The 27,960-nt window shown below is 41.3% G+C and overlaps 1 protein-coding gene across 1 annotated transcript; it reads right to left on the reverse strand.

The window, feature by feature from the left end:
• On the reverse strand, positions 1-27,934 carry GLUD1 (glutamate dehydrogenase 1). Its single transcript, XM_015866054.2, has 13 exons — positions 27,430-27,934; positions 17,180-17,260; positions 16,286-16,341; positions 15,324-15,387; positions 14,058-14,152; positions 11,159-11,338; positions 9,646-9,783; positions 7,300-7,437; positions 7,090-7,170; positions 6,229-6,352; positions 5,359-5,450; positions 2,311-2,373; positions 1-1,382 (listed from the first exon to the last, which is right to left on the reverse strand). The coding sequence occupies exons 1-13, from the start codon at positions 27,842-27,844 to the stop codon at positions 1,263-1,265; spliced, it is 1,647 nt and encodes a 548-aa protein (XP_015721540.1). The 5' UTR covers positions 27,845-27,934; the 3' UTR covers positions 1-1,262.
• Positions 27,935-27,960: the final 26 nt, after the last annotated feature.

The raw sequence follows: 27,960 nt of genomic DNA on the forward strand, positions 1-27,960 counted from the left end.
TTTGGTTTGGAAAGGTCAATTTTTTTTTAATAACTGCTCTTCTCTCCAGGTTATGTTATGCAGTTACAAAGTAGATAGAAAAAAACCATAAGTTTCTGGGAGGGACTAGTTGTCTTTTAGAAAAAAACACTCATATTCATTACATAAATAACAACTGGCACTTCAAGGGGACTCGGCTGGACAAAAGCCTTAGACTTTATAAACTGTGCTTGATCCAGTATTGTGTTGAGGTCCATTCTGTTGTATTTGATTATATTCAAAACTGTCACGACCTTCTGATGGAAAAAACAAAAAATGAAGAAAAAGAAGGAGCTCTGCATTAAGACAGTGGATGAAGTTTACAGCAGCACTGTAGCTCCTCTGTTGTTTGGCCAATGATTTCTGGGCTGTATTTCACTGTAGTTGTTCACTGAGGCGGCATCTAATTTTGAAAAAGCCTCTGGGAGGAAAAGACTGACAAAGAATGTTAAAAACAGGTTATGATTACTTAGCAAAGTCAGACTATCCCTTTTCTTTACAAGAAGAAAAAGAAAAAGACAATCTGAAGTCAGAATAATTACACAGATGTTTGATTTAAAAATGTAACTATAATTGCTCGATAGTTTCAGCTTATAAAAATATTAGTTTTGTCAACTCTACATAGTTCGTGGTGGTAGCCGAGCTAACTTGAACAAGCAATAGAGCACAGTCCTATAACAGCAGCAGTTAAAGAAATAAACATTGCCTAGAGAGAATCAGGCCTGAAGCTTTACTACAAAAAAAAATTAGACTCCTATCGAAGTTAATCCCTGCTGGAGGCCCATTCTTCCTTTGACAATGCCACAGCATTGATCATACAAGGCCTTACTGAAAGTGCCAAAGCCAAAATTATATCATTAAACAAAAGTGCATGAAGTAATAATGAGCTAAGTGCTCATCCAGTACAGTATCTGATCTGAAGTCTGAGAAGTGGCTCAGGTGGCAAGACCACTCTTTCATACATAAAATGTACCATTATGTTTTGTAGGTGAAATACCCAGGACGTCCCCCACAAGTGCTGATGAACTGTTATCTTCAGATACATGCTTGTATTCCTAAGCCATGGACTTTTATTGTAGAAAAAGACTAGTCTGGACTGAAACTAACTGAGAATAGAATCCACTATAATGTCAGAAGAAAAGAAATTTTTGTGGTTACATGTAAACTTGTGATAAGCTTTTCCAAGAAGAGGGTACATTTACGGCAAGAGGGATGGGATACAACGAGGAGCAGTGTCGGCCTGCTTATGTAAAGGTTAGGCCAGCCTCGTTGTATACTTTGAAGACTTTCTCGATTGCATTGACATAGGCAGCTGTTCTCAGGTCCAGACCCAGGTTGTACTTCATGGCAGTACGCATGATTTGCTGAAATAGAAAAGGCTGTATGAGATTTCTGCAAGTTTCCAATAGGGACTACATCAGATTCTGCTTATGGGATCCAAATAGGAGTGTAAAAGCCCCTAACGTTGTCACCAGAGCTCAGGTTATTTGAGAACGTAGTCTAAAATCTCTCAGTTCTCTGTAAGTCTAAGATTTAAGAAGTCTCAGATCTCTACAGGGAAAGACAAAGTTTCAAGTAGCGTTTACCTGCTAATTAGGAAAACTCCATAAAGGGATCAATCTAAAACTGCTGATGCTAAACTAAGGTGTTCTTAAGAGCTTATTAGTCAGGTACAAGAGAACAACTGATATGCTTCTAGTCACCATAGCTTCCCCTTAAAAATACTTCCTGATATCATACATTAGTCTCCAATGTTTTCTATGTCCAGTTAAACTTGATCATCACTGCACAAAACAGAAACATTTGAGAACAGCGGCTACAAACTGTATATAGCTAATAAATTCTGCAGAATACATTTGTCAGGGAACTGTTAGGTCACAGCCTGAACTGATGACGGAGCATCTGGTGGAGGGGTATGGCTGGCCCAGGGAGCACAGCTGCAGGCAATTTACCTGTGCTTCTCAGGTGACTAGAAGGGGTGGACCCTGGGTCCATCTCCCCAGCCCCTCCAGCTCATTTAAGGGCCAGCCTCACAAGGGAAAATGTTTCTTTGATGAAGGTCCCTTTTGAAGAGGAAGTGTTTCATGGACAGATGGACATCCATCACCAGATAGGTAAGTCAACTTTTTTTCCTCTTTTTGACTCTTGCTATACCAACTAATACTTCTTCTGGTATTGTAAAGAGCTTATCAGAAGCAGTTTCACTGCTTTATGTGAGAAACAGCTTTAAAAGAGATGTAGCAAAGGCACAAGTTCATTTCCTGCACTTAGATTTATTAGAGTGATACTTACTCGAGCAGAGCGCTCCATTGTATAAGCCAACCCAGAGTGGACAATATCCTTCTCAGATGCACCCTGCAACAATACACAGTACAGTCAGGACTTATTCATGCATTCAAGAAGGTACTAACCCTATCTTAAGAACAATAGATAGGATTCTTGTGGCTACTGAAGCTTGCTCTCTTATTTTTTTATAGTGGCTGATGTTAAGACAAACCAAACTGCCATTACTATTGCTTGAAATGCCAATTATGGTTAACTCAATCCAAAAGCCTTAGAGGGAAGTCAGTGAAATTGAGCTTCCAGTTGCACAATACTAGCGTTTTCAGTGATGTTGTAACTACTGCTTTCAGCATTCAAAACATGGCGTAAATGTTAAACAAAAAACTCAAAAATTAGTAACTTACAGAAGTTATTAGAACTATTTTGAAGACGGGTTTTAGGAAGGGCGTAGATCCTCAGTTGATAGATAAGTGTACTAGCTTTGTGCAACTCTAGAATGACTTAGCTCCCCTTGAATTGTGTATGCACTGAATGACAAATAATTGGAATGGCCTGACTTGGGATGTTAGAGCGTCAGTGTTCCATCATTCTGACTACTGTCACTTACTAATACTCATTTGGCCTGTAGAAATTATTAAATCAGTTTGCAAGGCTTGTGTTGAAGAAGCGACAGTAGTGACTTCAAGCCTCTGAGTGTATTTACTATGCTATTCTTTCTGTTTTGCAAATGCCAGCACCATACTAATCAGTTTATTCCTGTCATCTGACCGCAACCAAGTTCACACATGCCTGTCCTGATTTACCGAGGGAAGGATGCTTTAGTGGTCTTTGTAATTCATTTTTTTCCCCCCCTTCATTATTTGCATTATCTTATGCATTAAAAAAAAGACCCTACACCATCACTTTTAGCTTCCATGCATCCCTGGACAAAGTATTTTACAGCTTAACTGACTGCTGGGATTGTTTATTGGTACAGCACCTTGTTCTTGTTTGCTCCTCCATCCCATGATGGCTGTTCTTATCCATCCATTTTCATATCTCTCATTGTATATATTACTATATCTGTACTATTTCAGTTTAATAGGACCTGGAGTAGTTTGTTGTTTTATCCATGTGGAGCTTTTCTGTCTTTGATTATTCTATACTTTTTTCTGAACTGTCTGCACTACAACAATATAAGATACAGAGCTGAGACCTGCATGTGGAGTTGAGAAGGCAGATATGTTCCAGACTTAAATTGTGGCACTGTCAGTTTTATATTGCCTATCTTTTTCTTTTCATTTTGGAGTGATTACTGAAGCTGTTTTTGTATTCTAGTGGCTGTGCCACTAATCTTATGCTAAGGGACATGATTTAGCAGATGTTTGTTAGTGTTAGGGTAGCATGGTAAGGTTGTGGTTGGACTTGATGGTCTCCAAGGTCCTCTCCAACCTGAGCGATTCTATGTTTGGTTGTTACCTCCAGATGTTCCTTCTGAGCTCAAATGAGTAAAATGAGTACACATTTGATAACACTAAATATAGTTGACTTGTTTTTGCCTATTAGTTCAAGTCTTAGAGGAACGTTCTACAGTCTTGTCAGTGTTATCCTGAATTTACAGAAATGCTATATGAAGCTGTTTGAAGTACGGGTTCTTGGAATGACTCATCAAATAACTTGCATTGAAAGGGAGCTTTAAAGATCACCTAGTTCCCACAGGCAGGGTTGCCAACAACCAGACCAGGCCTGATCCAACTTGGCCTTGAGCACCTCCAGGGATGGGGCATTCACAGCTTCTCTGGGGACTGTGTTAGTGCCCCACCACTGGTCTTGTTGAAAGCTGTTAGAAAACCCAGGTAAACTGTATGAACAAGACTTCCAGTACAAATTTTGATAGTCTCTGAAGCAGTATTTCTTGCTATAAAAGCTTGATGGACTTTGATAGCCATGACTTAAAGAGATTATAAAATCTATGTACTGGTTTGGTTAGCCAACAGAATTATCAAGTATATCATGGAGAAGAGTGTTGGGGGAAAAAATAAAACAACTTATTCATCTCTTTACTAGTTGGTTTAAAAATCAGCAGAAAACCTTCCTCATTCTTCCCCAAGTTAATAAATCTACACGTCTCCATCTGAAAAATGGATGGAGACAGAGTTTCTCAGAGCAACAGACTGCTAGGTGAACAGCAACATGCAACCCTCATATGATTAACTCCTTCTGAAATTTGAGGTAGTAATAGATGAAAAATATCCAAGTTGCCATAGTGTTGTTTGCATAAGAAGAGACGGTACTTCATACTTTTCTAATAGGAGACAGGTGTAAGCACTACTCAGTAACAACTAAAACACCAGTGTTATCAAGGCTATTTTCATTCTAAATGCAAATCACAGCACCGTAACAGCTTCTATGGAGAGTACTAACTCTGAAATCAGGGTAGTACTTCAAATACTCATCTAGCACTACAGAACAGACATGAACACAGCAGAGAAACTGTTAAGTCTTGACTTGAACTGGTGACTGAGCACCTGGTGAAGGGGTGTGGCTGGCCCAGGGAGCATGGGCAAATTGTTTGCACTTGTGCTCCCCATGTTACCAGAATGAGTGGACCAAGGGTGGATGCTTGCTGGGCTCATATAAGGGCCAGCTACTGAAGGGAGAGCATCTCTCAGTCCTAGTCTGGTTCCTGAGAAGGAGTGCTGCGTAGCCAGAGATCCCCTTCACCAGCTGGGTGAGTTCAACTCTTCTTTCTGTATATGACTATTTATTGGCCTACCTGCAAATACTTCACCTGGTATCACCAAGGATCTGTCAGAAGCAATCCTGCTGCTTCATGAGCAGAACAAACAAAATGAGTTTGTATTAAAATTGAAGCTCTAAAACAATATTGGGGATGTTTTCATGTGGCCCAATAAAAGGAAAAAAGTGGCTTACTTCCTGTATTCCTAAACAGTTCAGATCACTTGCTTCCTTTAATTGTTTGGCCTTCTAGTTAACAGTACTAAGGTAAGACTTTGCACTTACAATATCAGGATACAGCTACAGTTTATAAAAAAGGTCAACACAGCAACTACTTACTGATATCCTATCTTGAAATTCTGCTGTAGGCACAACTGGAATAGTTCCACCATGTTTCCCAAATTTTCTCTCCAAGCTTTCCTGTACAGACACTAGAAAGGAAAAAAAACAAAGGCAATGTAACGGACAAGAAAGGACAGCTAACAAAAGGATTTGTTTGCAAATCTTCCAGCATTCCATGGCATGAAATGCAGACTCAGAGCAGGGCTGAGAAGAAGGGTCTTAATTTTGTTTCCTACAAAATACAAAGATATTGGGGTTTTTGTTGTTTATATAGGAGAACTACTTCCATATTAGTAATATTCCTACAGGACTGCTTCGTATAGAAAGCAGCTGAGTTTTATTTACATCTTACTGAACTGATTAAGCTGACAGAGCAGTATGTATCAACACTGCTAACTTGATAGAAAGCATCAGGAAAATAATAAGATTAAGTTAAAGCAATGACTCAATCTCCTGTTACTGAGGAAAAAAGCTCATTTGTAATTTTAGCAGGTCTTCTCCTCTGGTAATGTTCTTGTATTTTTGAACTGATGCGTATTTTATCAAGCCATTCAAACTCCAAGTAATTTTCATATATCCAGCTGAAAGACACTTAAATAATAGCTGACAGGTTCACAAAGTTGATTATTTTCAAAAATCCAAGGAAAGCCATTACTTCATGAATTAAAATATAACTGAGGAATTATGTATTTATCCTCAGTTATGAGTTACCCTATTAAATCTTTTTTGCTCTTTAAGATGCAGTAACAACAGACTTTGAGGAAACTAAAGTGAATTTGAAATAGCTCTATACTTGTTTCTCCCAATTGTGCTGTTTGCTACTCCATCTTACCAATTAAACAGTGAATGAAAGAACAGTGCACTTACTGAGCAAGTGGTAGTTTGAATCCCTTTCATATTTAAAAGTCAAGCGGCCGTAGCTGACGTGGTTCAAGTTTTTCAGCCACTCAAAATAGGATACTGTTACACCACCTGCATTCAGGTAAAGATCCTGCAAGGAAACAGTGTGTTGAAATATGATCATTAGATAAAGACAGTTCTATCCTACTAAGGGAGGGCAAGTATGATTTATGAATTACTAAACCACTGTACAAAAACATAATCCAGCTGCTGTTCCTGCTTGACAAAGTATATCTCTCCTGATGTTTAGGGATTAATCCTACTGATTTAAGAAGGACTTGACTTGAGAATATATGAAGTTCAGGTATGCTTGACTGTTCTATTTAGCATAGTTATTCAACAGAGAAAAGTATTTTCTTAGGCTAGGTCAATGAGTTAAGATGGATCAGCCAAGCCTTCTAGGCACACTGCTTGATCAGGATGCTCTCTATGTTTGGAGAAGAGGATACTGTCATACTTATAGATCTCATTCTTCAAAGTTACCGTTCTAGACAACTTTAATTCAACCCATAGACCAATTTTTACCAACTGGCCGGTGTGTTAACTTGGCGTTCTTTCTTTGCTTAGTGGCCTACTTAGGTGACCAAACGTCAGGTAACAGACAAACAAGCCAAGCTACAGATTTACACAATAGCTGTGAGTAGTTACCTCTTCTGAACATTTAAGTTTCATGAAATTCTTTGGGCACTTGGAGTTGTAATGAAGTTTCTTTAAGTAATTGTTACAAATCTTAAGCAATATTAACGCTTGCTTCCCAGACACCAGCGGTTTGTTGTTCACTGAAATATTACTCATTAATGAAAATCAAAGGTCATAATAGAATCTTACAGGAATAACCATGATATTCCTCTCCAAGAAGATTTTGTCAGCTTCAGGAGTTGTAGGTCCATTGGCACCTTCAGCAATAATCTAAAAGGAATCGCAACATAGTAATTACTAACTTGTCATGTGTATGTTTCTGTCCACGTTAATTACTGAACACTGTTATTTAAACTGGCTTTCTCTATTTTTCATTTGCGTTTGAGTTCTCTGACTTACTTTTGCTTTGACCTTGTGAGCGTTGGCCTTAGTCAACTGCTTTTCACTTGCAGCAGGGATGAGAATGTCACAGTCTGTTTCCAGAATACTGCCCTCCAGCTTCTGTGCCTTAGGGAAGCCCATGATTGTCCCATGTTGCTGTTGGAAGGAAACAAACCAGGGTAGCTTCAGTGCATGTACTCAATTTACTTCCCTCCCTCTAACTTAAAAAAAAAAAAAAAAAAAAAAAAGGGAAGTAAGAAGTAACAACTCTAGAAAGGTGGGGATGATAAGTGCTATCTTTACTTAGTTTGCTTTTTGTGTTTTATCTATAAGTCTTGTACTGCAATCCAATATGATTAAGACATAATTGCTTTTAGGCCCAAGATACTGATAAATGTCTGGGCTCTCGAATTAAAGACATGGCTGTTCCTCTCAACTCTTAGAATACAAGACAAATACTATCTTTGTCAAATCAAGTGATGCACTACTGTGTTATGCACAGGTTAAGTTGCATCACAAAGTTCAGAAGCATCAGTTGTGGAAATTCAGTACTACAACGACAGCCTTCATTTAGTTGAGGGTCTTTCCAGCTTTCTCAGAAAGGGGGGTGAAGGAGACTTTCAAAAACTCCCTGTGTAAAAGATGACACCTGTAATAACCCCCTTAAGACCTCTACATGGAATCATGGAATTGTCTGATTTGGAAGAGACCCTTAAAGGTCATCTAGTCCAATTTCCCTGCAATGAACAGAGATATCTACAACTTCCTCAGAGCCTGGACCAGCCTGACCTTTAACGGCTCCAAGGATGGGGCTTCCATCACCCTTCAGGGTATCTTGTAGCACTGCCTAATGACCCTTACCGGGGAAAAGAAATGCCTACTTAAAGCTAACCTAAATCTCTCCCCTTTTTGTTCAAAATAATTTCTCCTTGTCCGATCACAAAAGACCCTTCTGAAGAATCTGTCTCCTTCCTTCTTACAGCTCCCCTTTTAAATCCTGAAGGGCCCCTATCAGACCTAGCACTTGGATCTGAAGAACCTCATGATGTTCACCTGGGTCTCTCTGAATGGCATCCTGTCCCTTATGTGTTGACTGCACCGCACAGCTTGGTGTCATCTGCAAAATGTTGGAGTGGCTTGGTGACTTTGTCAGCCAGTTCTGCCAGAACTCTGGGATGTGTGTTGTGGAGACCCACATCCTTCTAGATGTTTAGAATCCCCAGACTGTTGTGAAACTGATTTTTGCTTACTCTTTCTCCCTACAGTTCCCACCTTCTGAACCATATGCTCAGGAACTCTATGTAGAGCAGTTGCTTGTAAAGATGGAGGCAAAAATGCTGAATATCACTCTTTGCCTCGTCTGTTGTTACTACCCTGCCTGTGTTGCTCACTAGGGGAGGGATTGCCTTTCTGGACTTTATTTTTCTGGCTGATATACCTATAGAAGCCTTTCTTATTCTTCTTTGTGCCCCTTGCCAAGTCCAGTTCCAGTTGGGCCTTGGCCTTCCTGACCCCATCCCTAGCTTTCACTGTCTATGCATTTTATTCTTGCTCTCCAGTTTGACCAGCAGGTCCCACTTCAGTCATGCCTGTCTCTTGCCTTCCTCTTCTTACTTCATATGCCAGGGGGTGGAGAGTTCTTGTGCCCTAAGGAAAGCTTCTTTAAATATCCAGGGCCAAGAGTTAAGACTTGAAATTAGGAAGTTCTACACTAATGTGGAAGAACTTCCACATGGTAAGGGTGATGGAGCACTGGAACAGGTTGCTCAGAGAGGTTGTGGAGTCTCCTTCTATGGAGCTATTCAAGACCCATCTGGGTGCCCACTTGTGTGACCCACTGTAGGCTGCCTGCTTTAGCAGAGGGTTGGGACTCAATGATCTCTTGAGGTCTGTGGTTCTGATTTGACAGCTTTGCTGCACTCCTGTGTCCTTGAGGACAAATTCCTGGGGAGTTTTGTTTGCTGACCTGAAGATCTGGAAGCTGCTTTTCTTAAAAATTAAGCTTCCTGTGTTTTGCTCTGCCTGATTCCCCTCAGGAGTGTTAACTCCTCCATTACATGGTCACTGCAGTCCAGGCAGCCTTTGATCTTGATGTCACTGATCAGTTCACTTGAACTGGTGGGCAACAGGTCCAGTGTTGCATCCCCCCAGCGGGACATCTATTACGTGGCTCAGGAAGTTATTCTCTATACACTCCAGAAGCTTCCTGGATTGCCTACAGCTTGCTTTTTCAGCAGATGTCAGGGAGTTATATGAGGCATTACCTTCAGAGCAAACTATCTATTTCATACTAGTCTATAGTAATCTTATGTGTTTGCAGAGCTGTCAAAAATCCAAGTATTTCTGCATAACTAAGTTTCATACCAATTTGTAATCTTCTAGTTCCTTTGGGTCAATTCCATCAGGATTCCAGATAGAACCATTAAATTCTCCAACAGCGACACATTTAGCTCCAAAACGGTGCAAGTATCTCATAGAATGTAAGCCCACGTTACCAAATCCCTGAAAGTGAAAAGAGAAAGGAAGTAGTCATCAACCCTTCCACTAAAATGATGATTATTAGTAGGGTTTGTATTGGTTTATCTTGGCATTTGATAATGTGGCTAGGAAAGATGGAAGGAATCTGTGTTACTGGTCTAAATACTCCTGTAGAAATTAGGTATTTTAGCTGGCAGTACAAAATTGTGCTGAGTTCTTTGTTTTGGATAAAGACAAGATAATTGTTTAAGTCTTTCACAGTAATGTTAAATGTTATTTTTTATCAATATGAAAATATTACAGCTATGTATCCTATAACTGGTGTGGTCTTAAGAGGGATTCATGAGTTTTTGTATAACCATTCCAAGTTCCGACTAACATTTGCAGGCCAAGAAATATTCCATGTGTCTAAAGCTTATAAAGCTCTCCTGGAAAATAAATAAATAGGTTCCTGCTAGTTAACTTTTAATATTAAAGCTTATGTTATTTATTTAACACTTTTGGAGCTGTCCTGTACAAAATAGACTGTTTAAATGTAGGTAATCATACATTTTTTTAGCAAAAAACCTACCACAAAACAAAACCTACAACCCCTCCAGTAAACTCGCATTAAGTCATTATTCCATATTGTAGAAGTGCAGGGATAGTGGTATGCTGTCTCAGTGCAGGGCAGAGATGTTTGTGCGAGCCCACTGGGTAACTAGAGGACAAATTAATTACAGTGTTTCTAAGAACTGATATACTGGTACTCAAAAGAAAGTAATCCCTCAAACACTAAATTTAGCATTCTGTTTAAAGCTGGTGGGTAGAACACACCAGTTTAAGTTTTAAGTTTTTAAAGTCTTTTAAGTTTTAAGAGTTATAATGTGTGTTACTGAATACCAAAGCCTTTCAAGATCCAACCATTAGAGCCTGCAGAAGCTTTATGAACGCTGAAGATGAATATTCAGCCCCAGAAACTTAGTACAGGGTATTGGTTTTTAATTTTCCAACTGTTCATTCCATAGTATAAGAATTTCCTTCTCTCCCTCTTTCTTTTTATTACAATAAATGCAGTGTAGGCAGAAACAGTGTCACAGCTCATTTAAAAGTGTGCAGTTCTGTAGTTCATGGAACTCCTGTAATAGTGTTTCACTTGGCTCTTTGCAGCCCATGCTCATAAAGAGCGGAGTTTTGGCTTTATGCCTATAGAGTGCCATTATAAGGTCTGTTCTTATAAAACAGTCCAAATTAAAGGGCACCTGTGTTGCTTGAAAAGCATTTCTAAACTTTGAGGGTAAAGGTTAACTCAGAAGTCATAAAACCCTAACAGGGTTTATTGCTACAGCCCTTTTTCAGAGTAGCTCTGTTGAAGCTTTCTTAATTATGTTTTTCCCTGCTGGTGGAAGAAAAAAATTACCTGAACAGCAAATGTTTTGTCTCCAAATCCGGGAGTCATTCCTAATATACTCATGTATGATGCTTCATTGATGAAATTTTCAATTCCGTGGAAGAGACCACGACCGGTTGCAGATATCCGTCCGTGGATCCCACCCTGGCTGATAGGCTTACCAGTTACACATGCATGTGCATTAATATCCTGTAAAACATTGAAGGAGTTGAGTTATTCAAGTCATCAAATCCTAGTTGGGATGAGAAACTTTGTACCCCTCAGGGATAAGGAAAAACAGGTATTGATAGAACTGGAACATCATATAGCATATATACATCTAGTTAATAAGTTGGTTTTCTTTCCTTGGCTTGTGAGCAGTTTCTCAGAAGTACTCTTGCAGATGTCAGCAAAGTTACACAATTGGACGTGTTCTGCAGATTTTCTGTTGCACTGAAGTGTATTTGTTAATGTAAAATTGCAGTTAATTAGTGACACCTTATTGCACTGTTAGCACAAAGCAGATCTTTAATAAATCAAGAAGCTTTGAGGGATGTTTCTCAATATTCATTCCTATTATTGCCACACTTTTTCATCATTACTACTCCTGACATTTCAGCCTTCTAAAGGGCTCAGACATATTCTTGGACTAGTCCCAGCTAAAGCTAGTTAATCTTTAATAAGTCATGTTTAGTGTTCCTTTATAACAAATTCAGTTTAGGAACTACATGTCCAATACCTTCCTGTTTGAGAAACACAAGTATAACTTGATCTCTGGGGGAAGTTAACAGTATGGAGATCATACAGGAAAGATATTTTACTGTTTCCATTCAGAAAAACAGTATATACAATCAAAACTCTATTACTTTATACATGCTAGACAGTAGACTACGTAGAATACTTAAAACCAGAATGAACTTCTTCAATTGAAATTAGTAGTTGGGGAGAAAAAAAAACCTTCTAAATAACAAACTGCTGGGCCTTGCTCTTCTGTCACCACCGGTTCCCATGCTCCCACACCCCTGAGGCACGGTCAGACAGTGCCTTGGCACCCAATGTGAGTGAAAGAGCAGGGATGAAAGGGAATCCACAGTAGTGAGTCTGCCAGCAGCCGGATGGCTTTCTCATTTGCCAGCAGCATAGACACTAGGAGGCTCCCTCCCAATGCTTGTGCCAAATACATTTGCATGCCTGTGGTGTGAGTGCAAGATGCTTGGTGAAAGGAAGGAAAGGTGCAGATAAAAGTGGTGGCAAAATGGCAGGAAACAACTAGAGACATAACGGAAGCTAGAACAATTTACTGTTAGGAAATTATAGTGAGTTAACCATAGTATTTAACAGCCCCTTTTTGAAAGCAATAGAAGCCATGGTGGACATGACATAAATTTACTAATTCAGTTTCCTTAGATGTAGCTGCGTTCTTCTCATTAAGCTGTACACTCCCTCTGGTGGCATATCCACTATAAACAAGATTTGTGGTGGTGGTTTGCAATGCAACAAACTGGCACTGTGTTCTGAAGTATTACCAGATTTTCATTCTGTTTTTTATGCTGAAAATACTTCATTTGGCTTCTTTTTGTCTTTGTGCATTTACAAAGGAGGAAGTAGTTGTTATTAAAAACTCTAATTACAGTCATCCATCATAAAGGAGAATGTACTTTAAGTCTCTTCACATGTCATATCAGACCTTGGGGACAGGAAGTCCAGAAGAGTGGAAAGGATAAATTTAATCAAGAACTTTAGCCATATTCAGTTCAGTGATCTGGAAACTTGGGATGGATTTTCTGGAACAGTTAACGTGGCAGTTAAAGACTTGCATGGTTTAGCAAGAAAACACAGCGTGAGCTGAGGGTAGGTTCCAGTCATCTTAAAGCCACATATACAAATGACTGTTGATTTGAGGAAGGTGAGGGGTGGAAAATTAGCACACCTCGGGACAAAAAGGAAGTCCATAGCTTTGCTTCAGCTTTAAGAAGAGAAGGCCTTCCAATAGTATTTTTTCTCCTACTCATAAGGTCCCTTTTTTACATGAGTAGATAGTGGTAGGACAAAAGAGGACAGTTTCAAACTAAAAGAGAGGTGACTGGGATTTGATGTCAGAGGGAAATTTTTCACTTAGGTGGTAGTAGGGTGCTGGTAAGGGTTGCCTGGAGGGGCTGTGGGTGCCCCATCCCTGGAGGGGGAGGCCAGGTTGGATGGGGCCCTGGGTGACCTGATTTAATGCTTAAGTGACCCTGCCTGCAGCTGCAGCACAGTGTCAGAATTAGGTAGTCTTTGAGGTTCCTTCCAACTCAACCAATTCCATGTTTCTTACAATAAGGAAACTGTGCAGTTCTCTTTATTTTTTGGGGGTGGAGGGGTGTTGGAATTGAAGACTTCTGTGTTAGTCTCTGAACTTAGCTGGTGAAGTTCAGATACTCTGAACTTGCGCTTATATTTTAACCCTTTTCCCTGGTGCAGCAGTGTTCTCCTTGCATCTTTCTGACTTCATATGTCAGATTTCAAACAGACACTCTCCATCTAATTCTTTAATTTGACTTTGCCTTTTCACTTCAAGCTCCACGAACAAATCCTGTGCATCCACTGACTAATCAAGTCTGTAGATATCTCAGATAGCCCTCCCTCACCAGAGTAATCTTTCCACTCAAGTAGTTACAGTGCATAGCTTCTACTTTCTTTTTTTTCCTGAGTCATAGCTATCTTCAGTTTTGCTCTAGTCGTTTTTGTCTCTTAGACTGCTTCCTTCCTTCCCCCTTGGTCACTTGAATCTAAAAACCTTGTATCAATTAAGTTTTTGAAAATATATTTAGATCCACATAATTAAATGAAACTCCGTGGTTAAGCATATTGGTAATAAATTTCCAGATGAAAATATTTCTGCAAAAACTACAAAAGCTCTCATATTTGAAAGCCTCTGCAAAAAACTTACATAGTGTCCTATTGTACTGGCATATGTGTCAGCAATCCAGGACATCTCCCTCTCCCCTGTGCTCATATCAGGAGCAGGCACATCAACTCCAGGACCTGTCGGCAACAGTGAAAACAGCTTTTAAAGATCACACCTGAACAGTTACCTTAAAACATTATTCCCCTGGGAATTGAATAGGGTTTGGCTGAGGAGAGCTGTTTTCCTGCTTCATCCTCTGATCATTATTAAGAAACTGATTCTTCTGGGTTTGGTTTTAAGTGTTGTATCATGCATTTGTACAACACTGTCAAAACCATCAACCTTACACACAGGATGTTCAGTATGATAAAGATCAGTCTGTCATAACTCAGAGTAAAATAACCCATCAAAAGCGTAGTTTTACCTCTTGAAGGATCATCACTGTAACAAGAAGGGCAATATTTAGGTATGATATCTGTAAACCATGCTGTTAATTGTTCTTGCATTAGAATTGTCTTTTTGCATCTGGCTGAGTTTAAGGTTCTGACTTAAAAGTTGAGGATAGGCCACTCCTAGCCATTGTACTGTAGCTCACGCGTTTGATTTTTCTTAGCTTTCAAGAGATGTATTTGTTAGGCTTTTGAGAGAACTTTCACACATCTGTTGCAATAGAAGCAAGTTCTGTTTTTTTTCCTAGGCAACTAAATTTAGCTCTTACAGCACCTATTTAAAATGTATCACTCAGTGTGATCTTAAATCCAACTCTATCTCTACAAAGTTGTTTCGTAAGTATTTGGTAGAGGCTTGTGGAAAACTACATAGTGACAACCATAAGTTACAGCAGGCACCTATATTTTTCCCCTGCAGTTTGTGGTTGTCATGGGTGAAGTCATCAACTTTCTCTGGGGTGGATCTTCCACTTCCTTCCTTTGTTTCCTCAGTTGTATGCTAAAAGCCTCAACTGAGACTACAGTTACAGTGAAACAGCTTGATAATAGAAATCAGCATTGCAACAGGTTTGGTCACAACTTTTATACGGTTTTGAAGAGAAATGTGAGTCATTTTGGATCCTGTGAGCTCAGATCTTGTGGCTTTTCAGAGCAGAATACAGCTCACAAAGAAAAGTTAAGATACAGTTCCTTTAACAGACTGCAATGACTCAATTCTTGGCAGTGTTTTGCTGGAGCTCTTGTATTGAAATTACTTACAGATCTCAAATACATTTATTTTAAGCTTATTGTTTAGTAGCTGCTGCTAATGAACAGTAGGATTCCTAAATCTTTACAATAGAAATTAAATGCAACATACCAATGAAACCTTTTTTTGCCAGCTCCATGGTAAACCTTCTTGTGATCTTTTCCAACTCATTGTCCTATAAAGAAAATGTAATAAACATTATAAGATATCGTTAGTGTTTATGACTACTTGCTAAAGCCTATGCCCAAGTATAAGACAGACACACTCTTTTTTAATAAGAATGAATCATGTGCCTATATAATTTATATGCTGTTCCCTAACATACCCTTGGTGTTCAGACAGTACAAGGAAATGTTGGACTTTCTTGCTGTACATTCTGATCCTTGACTAGTTAGGAGAGCAGCGCAGGAAGAGCCACCTGTGCAGAGATTTCCATTGCACAAATCTGATATCCTATATGAGAGATTTATACCTAGTGACAGCAGTAGCCAGCCTGGTGGTTATGTTATGTAATCAACACAGTTTAATTCCTTTGCACAAATCCTCACAGAGTTTTGAACTTAAAATATCTGCTATGTACTTCAGGAATCCTTCCTATACAAGTTACTTTAAAGAAAGAAGGCGAGCGTGCAATAAGCTTTTCATAAGCCAAATTTGTTACTATTTAAACTGGAACAATATATTAAAAGGTTTAATGAAGCATGAAACTATTTGTCAATACAAAGAGAAATACTAACTTCTTTTCTGGAAACAGTTACATGTGAGTTTTTGGGTTTTTTTGTGTTTTTTTTTTTTTAAGTTGATATTGTTACTAATCAGGTTCCAAATTACTTGCAATATTCTGACTTGGAGAAAAAAAATAACAACTAAGTAACTGAAGGATTCAACCTTTGAAACACAGATCTGTTTAGTACCTATTGTAAGCACCAACTAAACGTGGCCTCTACAGAGGCAGAAGTGGCAGGAAGTCTCAAGTGGTCGGTAATACCCTCATAGCCAGTAGGAGCTGAAGTACTGAAGCTGTCAGGCTTCAGTACTGCAGTTAACTTCTTTTATTCTATGATTACGCTTACTGTGTAGTTCTTGGGATTGATCTTCACACCAGCCTTTGCTCCACCAAATGGCACATCTACAGGAATGCGAAGGAAAATAGTTTTATTTATCTGACAGTGAAGGCAGAGCACATCAATAATGTGTGAGCAAATACGTTTGTTTGGTTTTTTTCCTGATGAGAATGGAGGTTTTGCCACATTTAGATCTTCACAAGTGTAAGCTGTAATCTGAACTGGTCCTATTAAAAGCAGGAAGTCTTCCAAGGGCGGCTTGAAATTTGTCTTTCAGATTCCAAAGATCATTGTTTGAATTTTCTATGTCGCAAGGTTTTGTGCTTAACATACTTCTATATGGTGCTAAAGTTTATATGTTACAGTTTTAACTCAAATTTAGGAGTCATAAGTGATGCACCTCTATGCTCAATGAGATATTGTTTGCAGCAATCAGATAAGGTACAGATTCTTTGCAACCTGCCCTACACTTGAGCAGTCATGTATGAATTGTACTTCATTATAACCTGTAAAAAAGGGGAAAAAAACATTTATCACTCCTCCATCTCAATGGCTTCCTTGTGTGAATCCTTTATAGCCTCTATCTGTTCCCCTAAAATATACTTACTAATAAGAGTTTCATATACATTTGAGTGGAAGGAGCTCTACTTTTACAGGGAAGAAGGTACCAGAATTCAGACTTAGCAAATGAAAATGCACCTTGATTCAGGCTTAGGTGTCAGCAGTAACAGCAGAGGGAGTATACGCAATTTGTTTTGGTCCCTATATTTTTGTTTCCTTTCTTGCTAAATATCTTAATCAGATTAGTGTCTAAAACTTAATCATTCAGATGCTTTTCTCTATGTCACATTAGTGCTGATAGCAATTAAAGATTGCATCTTTGCTTGAAAAATCATCACTTACCAACCACAGCACATTTGTACGTCATTAGAGATGCTAAGGCTTTCACTTCATCCACACTAACATCCAAACTGTAACGAATACCTGCAGAAGACAGGAGGAATAAGGAATTAATGGAACAACTTCACAGACGCTTATAGATTGAGAAGATTAACCCCGGGGCTGTATTTATTAACTTTGTTGCCTTAAGTCTTCAACCCTCCATTCTCCTACTCACTTATTTATCAGTGTATTTCTTTAGCTAGATTTCAAGACATCAGCAATTCTGTTAAGCAGTTTAACAGAAGCAATCAACCTTGAGAGGAAGACAGACCAGGCTGATAGGTAACCTAGAGCAGAGCTCTCGAGAGGCTGGTAGGGCTCATCAGCATTCTGTAAGATCTTCAGCTTTTAACTTAATTGTTTATACAAGATCAACCGTGTCTCTGAACGTAACTTACTAATACACGTTAGAAATTAAGATCTTGCTAGAGAGGTGCAAGCTCCTGCTAAGTTGCCATGCATTGGCAGTGGTCTAACAAAACCATATGCAGCACCAGAGCTCTGACTACTAGGTGCTGCCAGGCAACAGAAAGCTGTAAGCCACTCCTCTAATTCAAATCTGTTCAAAACAAGTTGATGGAATAACTGTCCCAGCCAGATCATGTGTGACTAGGGCACCCACCCCGCAGTGTGTGAAAGACGCCCTCACTTGCGTTTCCTCCTCTTAGTCATCCAGCAGCATGTGCTGACAAATGGTCTCGAGGCAAGTTCAAGCAAACTGCTGTGGTCTGACAGCAGCAAGGGTGCAAAAAATAAGAGATGGCAGCCTTCAAAGTTGTTCAGAACTTAGAAGGAAATGATTACACAAGGGCAGGGAGACTTGTCACTTGCCTGACTCCTGCACATCTTATAGAAATGGGTTGTAGCTGCACAGTACATTGACTGAATTTGATGTTAAAATACATGCATTCTGGTGGTAGTTGAATAATGGAAACTTTTCTAGCCAAAATAGTAGGGTGCATATATGCAGAAGCCTAAAGATGAAGTTTAGGACCAACACAATGTCCAATGTCATGGGACAGGAAAAAGAAATCCTCTAGCTGTGTGTGAGCTTTTACCCGAGCTTCTATCCAAGCTTCTCCTACTTCACTGACTAGACAATAGAACTCTGGAAGATTTATTCTCTCCTCCCTCCGTTTCCCAAATCCTTGGCAGTAGGTTTTGCCAAGTTTCACGGTGGATTGTAGCAGGCACAGAATGTCCTTCAGATGCTAGGACAAGGCATCACTAATTCCTTATTATGTAAAGAGAAGACCATGTTCAGGTCCTTAGGAGTGAAAAAGGCTGGCATACATTATCCAGACTAAAGTGCTGTGCCTCTATGAAAGCCAGGCCTGAATGATCTGGAAACCATCCCGGTTTCAGAGGAACTGAGTGCTGCCCAAAATGGAGAGCCAAGCTCTGCTTTCTTATGGCTGTTCAATTGGGAAAAGAAAGGCCCAGTCCTCCACAGAATAGAATTTAAATTCAGTGTGTATATGGGGGAAGGGAGGCTTCCAAAGGCAAATTAACTAGTTTTTGCCTTAGGCAGATGTGAAGGTGTTACTTCAGGGCTTCCAATAACCTCTCTCAAATGAATGAATATTTGAAATATAGGATATATTGAAGTCCACCACAACAGCTGAAGATAAAACATGCATGTTTTTGTAGCAGGTCTTACTCTGATCTTGCAGAGGAGCAGTTAAGCTTTTGTGGAGCCCTGATCAAGAGCAAACCCCGCAGTGTCACGGACTGTCTGGGCTGAGGGTGGTGGTCCCTTCTGGCCCTGTAAGGCATGCTCTGGGGAAGGCTTCCTCCAGGGCACCGCTGGAGCCAGCCAGGTCTGAAGCCCCAAACCCTGCTGAGCAGGACTGAACTCTGCCCCTCCAGCCCTACCAGAACCAGGACACTGTGTGTTGATTTTGCCCACATAGTTACTCAGACTTCACCAGGTTATGTACACAAGGCTGTTCTACCAGAATGATGCCAGTACTACATGCAGGCACCTGATGTGCTGTTTATTGATAGAGGGATGTTAAATAATTCAGGATAGTTTTATACAGTTTTAACGGGGAACCAAAATGCAAAAGGAGAGATGAGCACCCTCACACTTCATATGGAGGATGCAGTATGAACAAGTGAACAAAGAGTAGTTTGACTGAGGACTCATGCAGAATCTCCTGTTTCCTTGCAGTATAGTCACAGGTTGCTGTAAACTTTATTGTAACAGACATGAAACTTTTATACCAAGTGAACTAGGGAAAAAGCCCCAAGGCTAATAAAGTACCAAAGTGCTTTCAACTGAAACACCTACTTCTCACCCATATGTGTACACCAGAATAGAGACAGCTTTTAGACTGGAGGCTGAAAGCATCCTGTTCTGAACAACTTTTATATATTGAGTAGTACTGAGCATTGAATAGCTGTGATATGAATGGCTTGTACTGTGGCTTACTGTTGTAAAGGAGAGATTAGGGAAATATGACTTGAACCAGCTTCACCAGGCTCTTTATTCTAGTTTATCTGCTAAAATGTTTTTTTTGTTGTTGTTTTATGATGTCAGGTACAGCTCACAAGGTGGATTTCAGCTCCCTGACAGGAAGTTCCTGCCCCCTGTGGTATGGGTGGTTAACTTCAAAGATGGACCAACAGTTAGTCCTGTTTTGAGGCTTGGTTAGTTACTAATCTGCAGGAGCTGTCATTCTTCTGCAGCAGGCCCACCTGTCAACAGGGGAGTTTTCTGTGCTAAGCTGGTAGGACTGATGAGAACCAGGCATCTGAGAATGCTGCAGGTTCCAACTGCAAGGGGATGCACAAAGATAAAAGACTTAATTTCTGTTCTATTTAGATGTGAGTGGAATTTAGTTTGACAGCTTCCTAATTTGGCAGGAGGAGAGCATTGCTGTGCATTTGTATGGCTCTTTTGGTAGTGCTGCTATGCATTTAACAGCCCGATTCTAAAAATGGACCATATACACAGATAAAGAATTCCTGTGGGGTTTTGTGGTTGTTTTTTGTTTGTTTGCTTTTAAAGATTCTTAATACATGAGCAGAGAAAGTAATCGCTATGCAGCCTTACTGGCTTTTGCACCGCAGTATGTTTCTGTATGTCTCTGGTAACTCGGGACTCTCACAGCAAGCTGGCCAGACAACATAGTTTGAAGCAAGCCTCCAGTTACAGTATGAGTCACTGCCATGGAAAATACTTTTCATTGCAAAAACATACAGATTCTTGTTCCAGTTAAGATTTCTCCTTCCCTGCCCCACCCCAAGAAGTTAAACAGCGTGTTAAGCTGGAGTTTGTTTTTCTATGTGCAAGGCATTCCATATGAGGAAATATTTTCATTTTAGTATTGTTTTATTACTGGTCAGCTGAAAGGTCAGGCTTTGCATTGTCTTAGCTTTTAAAGCTTCTATTTTCTAACCTGTGTTGTGGAGATAAACTCCTTCCGATTAACTGTTGCACTGAACCCAGAGCTTGTTTTGGTCAAAGTAAATTTTGCTTATGATATAGAGTCAGCATGTGTTATGCTGCCTTAGTAAACACCGTGTATAGAATCATCAGCTTGTGGAGGATGATTACTGCTTTTCTATCTGATAAATAGGAATCTGTTTAATACCACACACTTAGGAAAGCTGGTGTTGCTGTTTCCTGATCTTCTTGTGCAGCCATGATAAATGATAGTACCAACATATGCTCTTACCACTAACGAGCATGAAGTACTCAAAGCCAAGTCTCAAAACTAAAGCATTGCCACAGCAACCAAGCAAAACACTCGCTAATCGTAGCAAGTCTCTCAGCTCCACCACAACACGGAACCGATTCGTATCTCAGTGTAAATTATTCTTGTCTAACTGAGGCTTTTGTCCTGCGCTGACTTCAGTGTTCTCTTCTGGTTGTGATTATCATTTGAGCTTTGAAACTTAAGTGAGTGTTTTACAGGTCAGTACTCCTGTTCAGATGGTGCGTTTGTTCTGCTCCCCTCTGTCTGCAAAGTGCTTGCTCATCACAGCAGCCGTTCCAAGACAGGGTCCTCTATACAGCACTCAGCTCAACGAATTTTATGATCTTGTCTGGAACTTTTTTAGGGCTCTTTCAGAAGTATATTTTTCTAAGTCCATAGAAAAATAAATACCAGCAATCCTTTATATCTTCCCCATCAATTACTCAACCTTACTTAACCATATGAAAAGTGCGGTAAGCAGTGCAATGACAAATTAGTAATTATGGAAGACTAAGAAATTCCAGACGAATCTCTAACAAAGCAGGATGAGTAACTCAGTGCTGGAAAATAAGAATACTGTTCAACAATCAGCTGCAAGAATTACTCATCCCTAAATTCAATTCACTAGCTGCCAAGGGAGGAGTATTTAGTTCTTCACGTACAGCATTAACCAGCTACAACCTGGGACGGGGAGATGCTTCCCACCATTCTGATCTGCCCAGAAGAATCTCTTCAGTGAGCATTAAGGTACTCAACCAGACAGAAAGCTTCAGTATACAGCTCCTTGTGTACTATCAACAAGCTGTTCTATTGCTTGAAATGTGTATAAACATACATGCAAGTTTATTTCATTCTGTGTAGAGAAAAGCCAAGAATACCATATTACAACAAGCTTCTGGAGCACCAGTAAAATACTGCATTTTTGAAGGTAAATGTGGCAAATGTTGTATAACACAGGGCAGGCATATCCTATCTGAATGTATACATGTAGAATACCGCTAGGAGGTTGGATCTTAGTACAGAGCTACCTCAGCTCTATCTAAAAGATGAGGTTGTCCACCCAGCTGTACTAAGGACAATGCTGTGGTAGGTATGGACTGACAGAGGCAGTGACGCTGCTTCCAAGCAGACATTAATACCATCAGCATGGGTGTGTGCAGAGGGCGGAGATAACAGGCTGGTCTTGGCAGTTCAGATGCCATCGGAGCTGCAAAACAGTAAGCCAATGCTGGCACGAAGCAGGTAAACTCTATGCTGCATAGTGCCTAAGAGTTTAGACCCTAATGAGGCGGAGCTGATGCAATTCATGCAAATCAGATGCATAGAACACCTGCCAGGATGACCCAGAGAACATGAGGGAAACTCAGGCGAGAGGTTTCCCTTCCTCACTCACCCACGTGTTTATGCAGCAAGCCCAATGCTGAGAGCTTTCTCTATAAATAGACAAGGAGCCAACAGTAGCAAGGGAAAACAACTATTTAAATCAAGGACAAAGCTGGCTACCGCACAGACTGTGGGAGATGACTGCATGAGAAAGCAGAGACTAGAAAGATTCAAAACCAGAAGGAAGCATAGCCTGCTACAAGAGTATCAGTGGCAAAAAACAATGCTAAAGGTTCACTGAAAATTGCAACTAGTTTAGAACAGGACGGTGAAACCATAGGCTGCACATTCCTTATCCTGGTAGTTGTTGTTGTTCTTCAGTTTATCTCCATATCTATTACTGGACTAATTTAAAAGTTAGTTACGCTGTGGTAAGAAAACAGAAACCTATGAAAATAAGGTGATCGTATACGCTTTAGCTGTAACACTGCAAGTTAGGTTAGGCTAATTACCAATTTTTTGTTACACTTCCAGATTCAAAATCAGACCTGTTTCCATGGTTTATTTCAGGTTGCGGATGGTCCATTTGTTGTTCTATCTTTTATGTGACCCTAAGACACATTTCTGTATCTTATCCTCTAAGACCAACTGGGACAAAGATAGGACCTTGGAACTTCCATGCAACCCCAGATCAACTTAGTTGAAGTAAAGCTGAAGTAAAGGTGCCTAACATTTCTATCCCTTATTTCTCCCATTTAGGAGAGTAAACCTCGTCACAGAAGCCAAGCCACCATAAGGGACTGTACTGGCCTGTTGCAGGTAAGGCTACCAGCATCTGTGCTTATTGTTTCAAACAAAGTTATGAGCACAACTGCAGCTGTTTGGTGGCTGGATGCTGAGATTAGTTTTAGCCATAGATTGCTGCAATGAGAAAACTGCAGCAAAGGTAAGACGAATAGATGTCACCTTATGCAGTATGAAGCTCATTAATATGAACTTGGGACAAGTAAGAAGGAAAAATGCTGATAGGCAGAAGAAAAGCAGCCAAAACCAGAAAATAGGATAGTTCTGTAACATGGAAAAAAGTCCTTTTGTGAACCAGCCAAAGCAGCACCACAGAAAATCATCAGATTCATCTGACTCCAAGTCAACTGGGAAAGTGAAATAGGCCATCTGTATTCTAATACAGATCATAAACATTGTTTTTGAAGTAATGTATGACGAAGTTTTTTGGGAGCCCTCTGCAAGTAAAAGTCAGAATCTACTCTGGAACTAAAGAAGATTTTAACATTTCTCTGAACTGAGGAAGCAGATAAGACTGAGAGCAATTTGGGTGAGCACAAACAGAAGGCAGGCTGTTTCCCAACTCGGATTTATTTGGTTTCATTGATAACAGGCCTGTTGTGCAGTCAGCTAACACGAAAAGGCTTTAAAAAAAAGTTTTAAAACCATTTTATAGCTGTATCCCCACAGTAAGTGCTGCCTAGCAAACATGGAATCAGTTCCGTACTGCTGAGCAGGTAGGAACTCCATAAGCTTGCTTATTCATATTTGCACAATGGTTATTTTCACTAATCTAGTCCTTCATGCTAACCTATGAATGAAGACATCTGTCAGAAGACGCATAAAAAAGTAGCTGAACCAATTTTATACCTTCCATAGAACCCGATAAAGTTATTTACTAAGATTCATTATTTTAAATAGTAACTCTGCAAATACTTTTCAATGGAGTCATCTGTATTCAGCCATTTCGTTTCCTGTACCCTATTTGGTTTGTTTTAGTTCTTCAGCCAGCTGTCAGTGCAATGAATAAGAGCAGCTGTGGTTTCCTGTTAGCGTTGGCCACTAGCACGCAAGCCACTACATAAGAAAGGGAAAGAATAATCTGACCCACTGCACGGAAGGAGCTACCATGAGCATCAGCCCTGTCTTAGCAATGCTGTCTGGATCATAAGCAATTTGAGTTCCTCCGTGCAAGGAAACTTCTCACATCCATAAATATCTGATGGGCTGGTGGCAAGTGGATGGAGCCAGGCTCTTTCTGGTGGTGCCCAGCAACAGGTCAAGAGGCAGGGGGCACCAACTGGAACAAAGTTCTACGTGAACATGAGGAAAAGCTTCTGCCAGGAGAGCCCATGGAATCTCCTTCTCTGGATGCACTCAACACCTGCCTGGCTGCTTTCCTGCATGACCCACTGGAGGGGGACCTGCTTTAGCAAGGGAGTTGGACTCTGATCTCCAGTGGTCCCTTCCAACTCTTACACTTCTGTGGTTCTCTAATATGTTCTCAATGGGATGCGGAGGAATGGGATGCATAGGTACTCAATAAGTTTCCAGTCCAGCTAACGGCTCACTTGTAGAAAACAGTGTTTAAACCCTAGATTTGAGTATTGCAAGATCTATCGCATAAATTTGTGACCACTATGGAAAGATTCCTGAAGCACAGGAGAGAAGCATGCCAAAGGAAAAGGAATTGCTACCTCCCTGAGTTGCAAAGGTTTGCAAGTCCTCAGAGTCAAGAATTCTTTCATCTAAAAATTAAGTGTTAGAAGATGCAGAAAGAAAAGTTATTTCTATTTTCTCTCTCTCAGTGATGTGAAAAGCAAATACTGAAGTTTCAAACTCAGGTTTCCTATAAGTGCTTTTCTTGACCCATAGAAAAGAGTCACATGCACCGCTGTGCAGTGACAGTGTCTGACGCAATCAAGTTGGCTTGTATTTCTAGACCCACTTGGTGGGAGAGTGAGATGAGTGAGCTATTAAATAATTTCTTATAATATTAACTGTGTATTAGGATGTTAGAAGTAGGCCATTAAGAGCGTCATACTTGTTCAGGAACGTGACAATCAAGTTTCCACTGAGGTACAGAAGTTTGCCTACAGAAAAACTTAGGGTTGATCTTGAGTTTGCCACTGTCCAGCCCTCCCCATGTGGTGGGGTGCCATTCTATGTCTGTACCAGGCCAGCCACCTGCTTAGGACCCTGACTTTCAAGGCAAGCCTCTTATGGCATTTGCTCTGCTGAGTTCTGCCTAATTGCAGGCTACAGAAATGACATAAGGAGGTAAGGAGGACCATTAGTAAAGGAACAGCTCGGTTTCTACTTGGTTAGTTCCCAGTTGAAACTTAATGAACATAAAAAGGAACACCATCATTCATAAAGAATTTTAGTATGGGCATGTGTCCAGAAATAAGGAGTAAAACTAGACAACAACCTTGAAAATACTCCAATCATTTATTTCCTGCACCCCATAATTGTATCTTCAAGTGTTCTTCCATCATCTAAGCTGCAAATGGAATGGCATCTAACATTCTTCAGAGCTTATTAATATGCACACCATGTACTTTTTCTTTAGGTGTCCCTGAAGATGCAAACCTAAATGCAATTATAATTTATATCAATTGTACAGTATCTAAAGCTCCGGGAATGTGAGGAAGATGAGAATTTGAAGTGCAGTGCTCCTGCAAGGAGTGATAGATGACAAAGTCTATCAATTTCCTAGTGACTACCTAGCAGATAATTAAAGGCTCTGTACAAAGTATATGTCCTTACAAACATAATATTTGGTACAGGGAGCAACTGATCAAGCTACTTTACATTAAGAGCAAAGCCAAACTCCACAAGCCTGCATCTGAGATGTGAGGAGCAGTGCAACTCCTACTGCTCTGAAAGCCTTCCAGCTGCCAGCACACCCCCTTCTTTTAAAAGGTGACCTTATGTCCCTCGCTGCTTCTTGCTGGTGCGAATCACTTATGCTGGACTCTGGACTCAGAGTGCGTGGGACACTCACTGCAGCAAGTTTTTCCATTTCATACTAGGCAGTTTGAGTTACATTGCAGTGGGCTTTGTGTGTTTGTTGGCTTTTTTTTCCCCCTCCTGTGTAATCTACCAAGATTCCAGTTTAAAAATCACTTCCAGATAAGAGCTCGTGTTGTTGGTGCACTGCAGAAGGATGCAGAAATAGCTTTATCACCCCCTTTCCTATCAGTTTAAGAAATGTCTTTGGCTCGCACACCCTCTTAACAGCAGGTTTCAAGCAGCCTATCTACACCTATTGTGTCTCACGTCCTGTTTAAATATACTATAAATCCACATCTGTCATCTGATAATAAGCTAATTCCTACACAGCACTGGACAGTCAAATCCATTTGCAATCACACTGCATTGAATGAAGGGTAAAGGAAATATCATTTGCAACTCCTTCCCTTACCCATAGTGGGGAACAGCACAGGAGGATAAGAAGACATACCCTTAGGGCTGGCTATTTTCCTTAGCTGTGATTTCCAACTGCCTTGAAATTTTCAGTGCATGAGAATCATGTCTCAAGAGCCACATTACTTACTTTTTGGACCTTATGTGAGACTGCAAGAAGCACGGTTGCCCATAGCATCAAACAGGAGCCTCCTGCATTGAGGAAGCAGCCATGGACCACAGCCTACAGGGCACAGCTGTAACTTTCCACACATGGCTCCGGGCTCACAGCAGGCCTAAGAGATGCTGCTTAAGATCATGGAATTCTACTGAGGATTAATAGAGATGCTGGTGTGGAACAGTGGGTAACAGACAGGCAAACAGATTGTTTGTTCACGTGCAGAGTGTTTTGCAATTCATCTCTGGGAAAACAAACATTCCTCTGCTTCTGAGCAGCTTCCAATACGTCACGTTAGATCTTAAATAGCATCTTGTAATTTCATTTGCTCCATTACCCGCCTGTCGCTCTCACGAGTAACACAGGCAGTACCCAAAAGGGGCTCTGTGTGAACAGCATAGTAATATAAGCAACGGCAGCTCAGCAACCGCCGGTGTTTTACGGGGAACTACAGGGCAGCCGGGCAGCCGCCACCACAGGTCGCTGCGGGGCTCCAAGCGGGGCAAGGAGTGGGACTTTAGTTAGGGGGGAGCCGCGTCAGCAGTGCGGGCTGTGCCACAAGGACGGGGCCTGCGCGGCGGCAGGTCCCTGGCTGTGCCCTGCCGTACCCCTCGGCACAGCCGGCACACACACTAACGGTCACCCGCGGCCCATCCAGCCCCGCCGCTCCGCCACAACTGCCGCTCGGGCCGGGCCCGTCACCGCGTTCCCCGCCGCGGCCCCTCGGCCTTATTGCGGGTCGTTCCGTGGCGGCCCGGCCGGCGGCGCTGCCCGAGCCCGGGGCCCGTCGCGGGGGTTGTCGGCGCGGCTCTCACCTCCCTTGCAGGGGGTGCGGTGCTGGCTGTGCTGTGCCCGGTAGCCCTCGATCACTTCCCACTCGCCGTTGTCGCGTTTGATGGGGAAGGAGACGCTGAGCACGTGGTTGCAGGGTTTGATGATGCGCAGGATGCCGCGGACGCGGTGCCGCCGCTCCTCCATGCTCTCTCGGGTGCGCAGCCCTTCCACCAGCTTGTCCTCCACGATGCTGGCGCCGCGGTCGAAGAAGCCCTCCACCATCTTGAAGAAGTTGGGGTCGTCCTCCTTGTTGGCCGCCTCGCAGTAATGCCGCCTCGGGCAGCGGCCACCACCCCACACGGCCGCCACCACCACCGGCCCGGCCGGCTCCGTGCCCGTTAACACGGCGCTACCGGCCAGGCGTGCGGCCAGCTGCTCCCCCAGGTAGCGGTACATGGCGCCGGCTGTCCCGCTGCACACACACCAGGGCACGGCGCAGCGAGGCCGCTCCACAATAGGCGCGGGGCAACGCCGCCGCCGCCTTTAAACGGCCTCGGGGTTGGGGGGGGAAC

Source organism: Coturnix japonica, chromosome 6, assembly GCF_001577835.2.
Source record: "Coturnix japonica isolate 7356 chromosome 6, Coturnix japonica 2.1, whole genome shotgun sequence".
NCBI classification, from domain to species: Eukaryota; Metazoa; Chordata; class Aves; order Galliformes; family Phasianidae; genus Coturnix; species Coturnix japonica.